Raw genomic sequence first — 12,626 nt, 5'->3', positions numbered from 1 at the left:
ACTTGACAGATGCAACTGTCTTTTGGGTTGCAAAGGTCAACAACAAGCTACACGCAATTGGTTGGAAACCCACTCCAACCTGGGCTGGTTTCCAACTCATGACCTTTTGGTCAGAGTGATCTTAATGCAGCTGACACTCAGCCAGCTGTGCCACAATCCCGGTGCAAATTTATTTTACTTCCTGTTGTCTCAGACCCATTGTTAACTATAAGTTGTTTATAATGTGGGTGCTTGTAACTTGGGGACTGCTTGTAATGCATTGAGCGATATGATATGAGTGTACACATTGACCATATAATGCGGTTTCAAACTGTGGTGGAATGAAAATCATGCATAGTTCACATTTTACCAATCCACACACTGTCTTGCCATAGAAAAGATATGCCACACAGATGATCAGTAAAGAACAAAAGGTTCACTCTTTAAAATGCAGAGCAACATATATACAGTCATGTGAACAGTTGCATTGACTCACACAATGTCCTTTAAGAGAGATTCAAATGGTCCTTAGGTGTCCATGTGGAAGATCTTCTTCCAGCATCCCAGAAGCAAAACCTTGTTTATGTAACTGTTACCAAAACTCCCAGGCTCAGCTAGCCTCTTGGACATAGCCCAACCAATCAGCTTCATGCTTTGCATTTTCAGTTAACACACTCACCAACTTATTTTTAAAATGCTCTAATACATTATATGGCAGTGTAGATGGGGTCTAAGATGCACCCCTTTGTAAAGATGTTTATATGGGGGGAAAGTGCATCTTAGAATTTTAAAAAGGCAATGTTTACAAATGGCAAGGTGCTTTTAAAATTGGCCGGGACATCCGTAGGGATACCAAGGTGCTTGTTTATAGAGCTATTGTCCTCACAACCTTGCTATATGCCCGTGAGACGTGGACTGTCTACAGACGTCACATGCAACTCCTGGAATGATTCCATCAGCACTGCCTCCGGAAAATCCTGCAAATCTCTTGGGAAGACAGACGGACAAACGTCAGCATGCTGGAAGAAGCAAAGACCACCAGCATTGAAGCTATGGTCCTCCGCCATCAACTCCGCTGGACCGGCCACGTTGTCCGGATGCCTGACCACTGTCTCCCAAAGCAGTTGCTCTACTCCGAACTCAAGAACGGAAAACAGAATGTTGGTGGACAGGAAAAGAGATTGAAAGATGGGCTCAAAGCCAACCTTAAAAACTCTGGCATAGACACAGAGAACTGGGAAGCCCTAGCCCTTGAGCGCTCCAGCTGGAGGTCAGCTGTGACCTGCAGTGTTGCAGAATTTGAAGATGCACGAATGGAGGGCGAAAGGGAGAAGCGTGCCAAGAGGAAGGCACATCAAGCCAACCCCGGCCAAGACCGCCACCTGGAAACCAATGCCCTCACTGCGGAAGAAGATGCAGAGCAAGAATAGGGCTCCACAGCCACATATGGACCCACAAGAATACTGGAAGACAATCCTCCTTGGAGTAAGTAAGTAAAGTTTAAAATTGGCACTCCAGGACTGGAATTGTAAGTCGGCTTTTGTGTCACTAGACTGCTTTTTAGCAAAGGTCAAAGCCACAAACGTGGCGTGGCCATCATAAACAAAGAAATCAGACCCCGAGAACTGTTGCAGGAGGAGGCAAAAGAAGATTTTCCTTTTCGCTTTGGATCTCTCAATGATCCAAAATCCCGCCAATGCCAGTCGAGGATTTACCAGAAAGTTTGCAAACACAGGAAAACACAACTACAACCACAGAGCGGAGCAGTATCTTTTGGGAGAGCAGGTATCGCCGAGGTGTGTCATTCCAGCAGAGCAGCTGTGTTCAGCTCCGTTGGTTTCGGTGCCTTGTTGAAACAAAACACAATCCCAGCGAGGATGAGCAACCCATAACAAGGTGACTCACCCAGGCATTCGCTCAGCTTGCCTTTGGAAAGGCAGGAAATGAAGCACCGTTCCGGCCGAGTGAACAATTCCACCTGGAGCAGATGAAGCATCCCGGAAATTACACATAGAAAGTCAAGCCTTTTCTGGAAGCCGCGTTGCAATCTACGAATCCTCCAAAAGGCGACGAAATGCACTTTGCACATCCTCAGGGGAACATCAACAACCAGATAAAGGGCTTGCATTTTGCGGAGACAGTAGAGATCTCCAGCTAAACATTTTTTCCTTTTCTTGACATGCAGGTCTCTGGATTTTATAGGATGAAACCATGACTACATCTTCAATGCAGTTTGACTCCACTTTTGATGCTATGCAATTATGGGAGTTGTAGTTTGAAAAGGCCTTTTGCCTTCTCTGCCAAAGAGTTTGGTGCCTCACCAAACTATAGCTCTCAGGATTCAATAGCATTGAGCCATGGAAGTTCAAGTGGGGTCAAACTGCATTAATTCTACATTGTAGATGTAATGTTCCATCTGAAAATTATGAAGAACTTCCTGACTGTGAGAGCTGTTCAGCAGTGGAACTCTCTGTCCTGACGTGTGGTAGAGGCTCCTTCTTTGGAGGCTTTTAAACAGAGGCTGGATGGCCATCTGTCGGGGGTGCTTAGGGTGCAATTTTACTGCTTCTTGGCAGGGTATTGGACTGGATGGCCCATGAGATCTCTTCCCAACTCTATGATTCTACGATCCATGGATGAATAAATCTCACCAAACTAAAACTCCCAGATTTCTATATCACTGAGCCACGGAAGATCAAGTGGGGCCAAACTGCATCAATTCTGTGTTGATGCACCTGCAGAAGGGTGCATATTTCACTAAATTACAACTCCCAATATTCCATAGCATTGAGATATGGCAGTTCAAGAGGGGCCGAACTGCATCAAATCTACAGTGTAGATACACCCATGGAAGGGAAAATATCTCACCAAACTAAAACTCCCAGGATTCCATAGCAGTGAGTCATGGCATTTCAAATGGGGTCAGATTGCATTGATTCTACATGTAGATGCATCCAAGGAAGGGTAAACATTTCACAAAACTACAACTCCCAGGATTCCAGAGAGTTGAGCCAGGGCAGTTCAAATGTTGTCAAACTGCATTAATTCTACAGTGTAGATGCATCCAAGGAAAGGTAAATATCTCACCAAACTACAACTCTCAGGCTTCCACAGCATTGAGCCACTGCAGCTCAAGAGAGATCAAACTGCATTAATTCTGCAGTGTAGATGCACCCAATGAAGTGTAAGTATCTTATCCCAGAATTTCATAGCATTGAAATAGCCATGGCAGTTCAAGTGGGGCTAAACTGCATTAATTCTACAATGTAGATGTATCCTAAACTGTGAAAGGCTAAGCTGTCTATAGTAATTACAGGTCTTTTATTAGGTCCCTTTCGTATGACACAATTATAAACATTTTGGTATGATTTTAATTGTTGTGATTCCATCCTACAGGATCCTGGGATTTGTAGTGCGGGCAGGTGGCAGGGCAGTAGAATTTTAAACACATTGCAAAACTACTAATGTCTGGATTTCATTAGACACAGGAAATATCTACAATGTAGAATCAATGCAATTTGACATCACTTTAACTGCCATGCTCAATGCGATGGAATCCTGGGAGTTGTAGTTTTGCAAGGTCTTTCGACTTCTCAGCCAAAAGTTATTGGTGCCTCACCAAACTCCAACTTGAGGGTTGAAAAAAATCAATTACTACTTTGATGGAGCTTTTTGTCAAAGACGCATTGTAGACTTTTAATAAATTTGCAATTAATATTTTCCTGAAACTACAGAGGAGCAAATGAGGGGAAACCCTGTTGATTTTGCTTAACTCCTAAAGTGCTTTCATTTTTCAGAGTGGAATCTCAGGGACTCAGATTTCCCTCTTTGTCGTCGTCGCTGATTTTGCTTAAGCCCCGACCTTTGCGAAGAACAACATCTCTCAAAAACAGGAAAGTGTGACTGCGTGTTGACAGGAATGGGTAAAAGGTTCAAGATTCAGAATAGCTAGGCTATTTTTACAGTGGCATTCAGTGCTTCGAGCACAGAAGATGGAAATGTGTCACATAGCCATTACTTAACTGGGTCAAAGAACAAATTATTTTGCAGAAAACGGAAATGAGTTTTCAAATCGAATTATTACTCAATCTATTCGAGGGGAATTGATTGACTAAAGATGCATCTACACCAGTGGTTCTCTACCTTCCTAATGCCATGACCCCTTAATACAGTTCCTCATGATGACCCACAACCACAACATTATTTTCGTTGCTACTTCACAACTGTAATTTTGCTACTGTTATGAATTGTAATGTAAATATCTGATATGCAGGATGTATTTTCATTCACTGATCCAAATTTGGCAGAAATCCCAGATAGGACCAAATTTGAATATTGGTGGGATTGAGGGTATTGATTTTCTCATTTGGGAGTTGTAGTTGCTGGGATTTATAGTTCACCTACAATCAAAGAGCTTTCTGAACTCCACCAACAATGGAATTGAACCAAACTTGGCACACAGAATTCCCATGACCAACAGAAAATACTGGAAGGGTTTGGCAGGCATTGACCTTGAGTTTTGGACTTGTAGTTCACCTACATACAGAGGGCACATGATGGATCTGGACCAACCTTGGCACCAATACTCAATATGCCCCAAATGTGAACACTGGGGGAGTTTGGGGAAAATAGACCTTTACATTTTGGAGTTGTATTGCTGGGATTTATAGTTCACCTACAATCAAAGAGCATTCTGAACTCCACCAACGATGGAATTGAACCAAACTTTGCACACAGAACTCCCATGGCCAAGAGAAAATACTGGAAGGATCTGGTGGGCATTGGCCTTGAATTTGGGAATTGTAGTTCACCTACATCTAGAGAGCACAGTGGACTAAAACAATGATGGACCAAACTTGGCACGAAACCTCAATATGCCCAAATGTGAACACTGGTGGAGTTTGGGGAAAATAGACCTTGACATTTGGGAGTTGTAGTTGCTGGGATTTAAAGTTCACCTACAATCAAAGAGCATTCTGAAATCCACAACGATGGAACTGAACCAAACTTGGCACACAGAACTCCCATGACCAACAGAAAATACTGATCTTGACTTTTAAGAGTTGTAGTTCACCTACATCCAGAGAGCACTGTGGATTCAAACAATGATAGACCTGGAGCAAACTTGGCAGGAATACTCAATATGCCCCAAATGTGAACACTGGGGAAAGTAGACCTTGACATTTTGGAGTTGTATTGCTGGGATTTATAGTTCACCTACAATCAAGGAGCATTCTGAACTCCACCAATGATGGAATTGAACCAAACTTGGCACACAGAATTCCCATGACCAACAGAAAATACTGAAAGGATTTGGTGGGCATTGACCTTGAGTTTGGAATTTGTAGTTCACCTAGATCCAGAAAGCACTGTGGACTCAAACAATGATGGATCTGGACCAAACTTGGCACGAATACTCAATATGCCCAAATGTGAACACTGGTGGTGTTTGGGGAAAATAGACCTTGACATTCAGGAGTTGTAGTTGCTGGGATTTATAGTTCACCTACAATCAAAGAGCATTCTGAACTTCACTAATGATAGAATTGGGCCAAACCTCCCACACAGAACCCCCAAGATCAAAAGAAAATACTGTGTAAGCGGCTGAGGGGGGAAATAAGGGGCCTGAGGCTGTTAGGAATGGTGGGAGTTGAAGTCCAAAACACCTGGAGGGCCCAAGTTTGCCCAGGTCTGAACTAGACGGAAGCTAGAAAAAGTGAGCAAGAAAAAAAATATAAAGTTGAGTGGTGCATCTCTAGGCAAACGTAAAGGACCTGTTATGTATTATGCCACCTCCTCGGTTATAATTAGATGCAGCTAATTATACTTTCCTTGATCAAACTGGAGGCTTGCGTCAGCCTTTAGGTTTCAACCTCGCCTTGGGAAAATTTGTTTGCCCACTTTCTTTGGCATCAGCAAAAAAAGATTGAGTAAGTTCTCTCTGGAAACGTTTAAAGCCCAGCCAGGAATCCACATTCCATTGCCTTTGGTAATACTTGAGTAATACAGAAGACTCCAAAATCGAGTATTATCCAAATGCGTGGCTGAGACAGTGACACCTTTGCTTTCCGAGAATCCAATGTACACAGGCTTATGTAAACTATTATATAATATTATCTTCAGGCTATGTGTGTAAGGTATACGTGAAATGTAAACGAACTGTGGATTTTAAACTTGCGTCTTGTGTTTACTATATTGCAATCCTCGTTCTGCGTATTTTAATTTGTGTATTTTGTAGAAATAGATTTTATTATGTGTATTTTACATAATGTTTATGATAACTGTGTGTGTTTTAGCTACGTTGTAACGCACCTCGAGTCACGTGGAGAGGCGGGTAAGAAATAAAATTATTATTGTGTTGTCGAAGGCTTTCATGGCCGGAATCATTGGATTGCTGTGTGGCCATGCTCCAGAAGCATTCTCTCCTGACGTTTCGCCCACATCTATGGCAGGCATCCTCAGAGGTTGTGAGGTCTGTTGGAAGCTAGGCAAGTGGGGTTTATATATCTGTGAAATGTCCAGGGTGGGAGAAAGAACCCTTGTCTGCTGGAGGCCAGTGTGAATGTTGCAATTGATGAACCAACCTGGACACAGCATATTATTTGCGAACACAGAAATGCTGGACTACTCTAACAACCACCATCTTAGACAACACAGGGAAGCCATTGAAATCCACAAGCATGTGGACAATTTCAACAGAAAGGAGGAAACCATGAAAATGAACAAAATCTGGCTACCAGTATTAAAAAAAACCCTTTAAAAACAGGACAGTAAATTAAGAGCAACTCTCAAAAAAGCAGAGGAATTCCAGAAAAGACTCAATCAGGGCCAGCTAACACCTCCCAACAAAAGGATTATCCCAGGCAGGAAGTAGCAAGGCTTAGAAGTCTATTCCATGCTAATCAAGGTAGCCAATTGCAACATTCACTGTTGCCTCAAAGAGGTAAGAGGTTTTTTTTTCTGCCACCTTGGATATTCCACAGATACATAAACCTCACTTGCCTAGTTTCCAACAGACCTCACAACCTCTGAGGATGCCTGCCATAGATGTGGGTAAAATGTCAGGAGAGGATGCTTCTGGAACATGGCCATGCAGGCCGGAGATCTCACAACAACCCAATCATCATCATCATCATCATCATCATAGAATCAAAGAGTTGGAAGAGACCTCATGGGCCATCCAGTCCAACCCTCTGCCAAGAAGCAGGAATATTGCATTTAAATCACCCCTGACAGATGGCCATCCAGCCTCTGTTTAAAAACTTCCAAAGAAGGAGCCTCCACCACACTCTGGGGCAGAGAGTTCCACTGCTGAACGGCTCTCACAGTCAGGAAGTTCTTCCTCATGTTCAGATGGAATCTCCTCTCTTGTAGTTTGAAGCCATTGTTCCGCGTCCTAGTCTCCAAGGAAGCAGAAAACAAGCTTGCTCCCTCCTCCCTGTGGCTTCCTCTCACATATTTATACATGGCTATCATATCTCCTCTCAGCCTTCTCTTCTTCAGGCTAAACATGCCTAGCTCCTTAAGCCGCTCCTCATAGGGCTTGTTCCCCAGACCCTTGATCATTTTAGTCGCCCTCCTCTGGACACATTACAGCTTGTCAATATCTCTCTTGAATTGTGGTGCCTAGAATTGGACACAATATTCCATAATAATAATAATAATAATAATAATAATAATAATAATTGAAAAGCCAGAATTGAAAAGTCAACAACAGAGCCCAAGCGTAGACTCTGCAAGGAAACAGATGAAACAATAGATCACATCCTCAGCTGCTGCAAGAAGATCATGTAGACAGACTACAAGCAGAGGCATAACACCATTGCTTAGATGATTAATTGAAACTTGTGCCACAAGTACCATCTGCCTGCGACAAAAAACTGGTGGGATCACAAGCCTGAAAGTGTTACAGAAAATGAACACATCAAACTCCTCTGGAACTTCTGGATTCAGACAGACAGAGTTTTGGAGCACAATACTCCTGACCTCACGATCGTGTTAAAAAACAAAGTATGGATTGTTGATGTCGCAATCCCAGGTGACAACAGAATTGCAGAGAAACTACTGGAAAAGCTGACACGATATGAGGATTTAAAGATAGAACTGCAAAGACTCTGGCACAAGCCAGTCAAGGTGGTTCCAGTGGTGATCAGCACACTGGGTGCGGTGCCTAAAGAACTTGGCCTGCACTTAAACACAATCGGCGCTGACAAAATTACCATCTGCCAGCGGCAAAAGGCCACCTTACTGAGATCTGCATGCATCATTCGCCGATACACCACACAGTCCTAGACACTTGGGAAGTGTCCGACGTGTGATCCAATACAACAGCAGCAGAGTGTCTGCTGTGGACTCATCTTGTTGTGGTTCAAATAATAATAATAATGTATTGTCGAAGGCTTTCATGGCCAGAATCACTGGGTTGTTGTAGGTTTTTTTGGGCTATATGGCCATGTTCTAGAGGCATTCTCTCCTGACATTTCGCCTGCATCTATGACAAGCATCCTCAGAGGTAGTGGCAAACTACCTCTGAGGATGCTTGCCATAGATGCAGGTGAAACGTCAGGAGGGAATGCCTCTAGGACATGGCCATATAGCCCGAAAAAACCTACAACAACCCAATAATAATAATAATAATAATAATAATAATAATAATAATAATAATGGTGCAAACAAAGCACCGTCCCAAACAAAGCAAACAGTAGAAGGATATATAAACAGATACATAAACCTCACTTGACTAGTTTCCAACAGACCCTTCAACCTGTGAGGATGCCCGCTATAGATGTAGGCAAAACATCAGGAGAGAATGTTTCTGGAACATGGCCAGACAGCCCGGAAAACTCACAGCAACCCAGTCATTCCAGCCTTCGACAACACAGCAACAATTTGGATTTGTAGGGCTATTATGGGTTATTAGAATACTTTGAAGTTTAATCACACATGAGCAGTACATTTTGTCTGATATGTTGATCATAAAAAATAATTTACTATATAAGTACAGAATAATAAATTCTACTAAATTATAATAAATTGTTGACTGTAATAAATTATTTGGTATATAAGTCCATCCCAGAAAATACTTTTTTTTTCGTGTTAGGAATGACTTGTGAAACTGCAAGTCGCTTCTGAAAATATTATTCCAGCATAAAATTAAATGTGCTCCATCATCATAATCATGGCATATAATAACAATATAATGCTTCATGCGCTCATGTTAGTAGATTATCTAGAAACCACTTCCATTGGTTTAAAGGGTTTACTTTGAAGTAATTTTGCTAATAGAAGAACAAGACTGGCCATAATGTACACATTCCAGTGAATTATATTTTAATAAGACGAACCACGATCCAGTTTCCACTGAATCCCATTTGAATATCTTCTATCTACACCAATCTGGTTTATTACTCAAAAGGAAATTGCATGGAGCCAAACAGAGCTGCGTCTACACCAGGTATAGTCAAACTTGGGCCCGGGGGTCAGATACAACCCCTTGAGCTCTTTTCTCAAGCCCTCCCCTCTCTCACCATCCTATTCTTCCTTTCTTCTCTCTTATCTTCTTCTTTCGCCTTCCCTTCCACCTTTTTGTCCTTCCTTCCCTCTCTCCCTCTTTCTCCTTCCTTCTTTTTGTCTTTCCTTCCTTCGCTCTCTTCTCCCTCCCCTCCTTTTTCCCTCCATTCTCTTCCACCCTTTCGTCCTTCCTTCCTTCTTTCTTTCCTTCCTCCTTCCCTTTCACCCTTTAGTTCTTCCCTCCCTTTTGCCTTTCCTTTCTCCTTCCCTCAGTCCCTCTTTCTCCTTCCATCCTTCCCTTCCACCTTTTCCGTCCTTCCCTCTTTGCCTCTTTTCTCCCTCTCTCCATCTTTCTCCTTCCTTCCTTCCCTTTTGTCTTCCCTTCCTTCATCCTTCCCTTCCTTCCTTCCATCTTTCTCTTCCACCCTTTCATCCTTCCCTTTTGTCTTTCCTACTTTCCTCCTTCTTCCCTCTCTTGGCTCTTTCTCCTTCCTTCCTTCCCTTCCACCTTTTCCGTCCTTCCATCCTTGCCTCTTTCCTCCCTCTCCCCCTTTCTTCTCTTACTTTCTTTCCTTCCTTCATCTTTCCCTTCCTTCTTTCTCTTCCACCCTTTCATCCTTCCTTCCCTTTTGTCTTTCCTTCCCTCTTTCTTCATTTCTGCCCTCTCTTGCCTTCCATCCTTCCCTTCCTCCCTTCTCTCTTTCCTTCCTCCTTCCCTTTCACCCTTCATTACCTTTTGTCTTTCCTTTCTTCCCTCTTTCTCTCCTTCTTCCCTCTCTCCCTCTTTCTCCTTCCACCCTTCCCTTCCTCCCTTCTTTCTCTTTTTCCTTCCTCTTTTCCTTTCATCCTTACTTTCTTCCCTTTTGTCATTCCTTTCTTCCCTCTTTCTCTCCTTCTTCCCCCTCTATCTTTCTCCCCTTCTTCCCTCTCTCCCTCTATATCCTTCCATCCTTCTTTCTCTTTTTCCTTCCTCATTCCCTTTCATCGTTCCTTCCCTTTTGTCTTTCCTTACTGCCCTCATTCTTCCTTTCATCCCTCTTTCCTTTTCTCCTTCCATCCTTATCTTTTTCTCCCCTTCTTCCCTCACTCCCTCTTTCTCCTTCCATCCTTCCCTTCTGTCTTTCCTTCCTTCCCTCTTTCCCCTTCCATCCTTCCCTTCTTTCTTTTTCTTTCCTCCTTCCCTTTGGTCTTTCCTTCCTTCCTTCCCTCTTTCTTCCTTTCTTCCCTTTCTCCTTCTCTTCTTCCTCTTTTTCCTTCCCTTCTCTTTCATCCTTCCTTCCCTTTTGTCTTTCCTTTCTTCCCTCTTCCTTCCTTCCCTCTCTCCCTCTTTCTCCTTCCTTCCTTCCCTCTTTCTCCCCTTCTTCCCTCTCTCCCTCTATCTCCTTCCATCCTTCCTCCTTCTCTTCCTTCCTTCCATGCCTGGGCAGCCAGTCCTCCTATCAAGCATGCAGCCTCCAAGTTAGAAAGTTTGCCTATCCCTGGTCTACACAATGGAATTAACGCAGTTTGATACCACTTTAGTCCTCCATTATTTTCATTTTCTGAGCTCTTAGTTGGGATTATTAGGATCCTATTTTGGCCCCGTCTACACTGCCATGTAATGCAGTTTGAAACTGCATTATATGATCAGTGTAGAGTCATGCAATAAAGTTCAATTGCATTGTGTGAGTCCACAATGCCCTGCAGATGGGGAGGACTTTGTTTGGTGGGGGAAACTACGACTCCCAGATTCCTGCTCTGGAAAATGCACCCACATTGTGATCACTACTTTGGAAAAGACACACACACACACACACTTCGATCACGATTATAGGTCATCATAGGAGTTGTAGTGCTCCAAGTACCACACTACAACTCCCAGCTTCCCAACAGCCTGCTTTGGAAAACACACACACACACACACATTGTGATCTCGATTATAGGAGATCATGGGAGTTGTAGTGCTCCAAGTACCGCACTACAACTCCCAGTATCTCAGCAGACTGCTTTGGAAAAGACACACACACACATTGTGATCACAGTTATAGATATGGGAGTTGTAGTGCTCCAAGGACCACACTACAACTCCCAGCTTTCCAGCAGCCTGCTTTGGAAAAGACACACATACACACACTTCGATCACGATTATAGGTCATCATGGGAGTTGTAGTGCTCCAAGTACCGCACTACAACTCCCAGTATCTCAGCAGCCTGCCTTGGAAAAGATACATACACACACTTTGATCACGGTTATAGGACATCAAGGGAGTTGTAGTGCTCCAAGTACCACCCTACAACTCCCAGCTTCCCAGCAGCCTGCTTTGGAAAACACACACACACTGTGATTACGGTTATAGGGGATCATGGGAATTGTAGTGCTCCAAGTACCACACTACAACTCCCAGCTTCGTAGCAGCCTGCTTTGGAAAAGACACACACACACGTTGTGATCATGGTTATAGGAGACCATGGGAGTTGTAGTGCTCCAAGTACCACACTACAACTCCCAGCTTCCCGCTCTGGAAAATGCACACACATTGTGATCATGGTTATAAGAGATCATGGGAGTTGTAGTGCTCCAAGTACCGCTCGAGGCCGAAGCCCTTCTCCCCCAAACCTCCTCGTGCTTGAGGCCCCCTTTAAGAAAGGCGCCCCAGGAACAAGGCTCACCTTTTCCCGGGCCTCGTCCCCGGCGGTGGCGGGGCAGCTGGAACTCTGTCCGGCTGCAGGTCCCACGGGGGAGCCCTTCTCCAGGCGCATCGTCCTCCTCCGGCCCTGCTTCCAAGGCCAAGCCGGAGCTCAAGCCAGCCTCCTGGGAAGAGAGCGTGCTCCGCCCCTGGAAGGTGGGAGGCTCCAGCAGGGAGGAGGAGGAGGCGCCCCAGATGGGAGTTTGCCCTATGGAAGAGGGAAGGGGTTGGTATATAGGCATGCACGCAAGCAGGAATGCATATACACAGAGATAAGACATGCAGATGTATTTGGATATATAGCTATGTGTGTAATAGGTATATTATATATGCGTGTATGGGTATTGATGGCCATCTGCCGGGAATGCTTTGATTGTGCTTTTCCTGCATGTCAAGGGGTTGGACTACATGGCCCATGTGGTCTCTTCCAACTCTATGATTCTATATGAGTCTCTATGTTTACACGCATAT

General features: G+C 43.9%; 1 protein-coding gene across 1 annotated transcript in view; it reads right to left on the bottom strand.

Annotated features, from left to right (window-relative positions):
* LOC137094905 (inositol-trisphosphate 3-kinase C-like) overlaps nt 1-12,296 on the bottom strand; it is a 36,379-nt gene extending 24,083 nt beyond the window's left edge. The window contains exon 1 of the mRNA XM_067460878.1: nt 12,139-12,296. Within this exon, the coding sequence (XP_067316979.1) occupies nt 12,139-12,228 (90 nt within the window). The 5' untranslated portion in view covers nt 12,229-12,296. The remainder of the gene's footprint in view (nt 1-12,138) is intronic.
* Between the last annotated feature and the right edge of the window lie 330 nt (nt 12,297-12,626).

Source organism: Anolis sagrei, chromosome X (assembly GCF_037176765.1).
Source record: "Anolis sagrei isolate rAnoSag1 chromosome X, rAnoSag1.mat, whole genome shotgun sequence".
In the NCBI taxonomy this organism is placed as follows: domain Eukaryota; kingdom Metazoa; phylum Chordata; class Lepidosauria; order Squamata; family Dactyloidae; genus Anolis; species Anolis sagrei.
The sequence above is the reverse complement of the archived record's forward strand: the minus strand, read 5'-3'. Positions and strand labels throughout refer to the sequence as shown.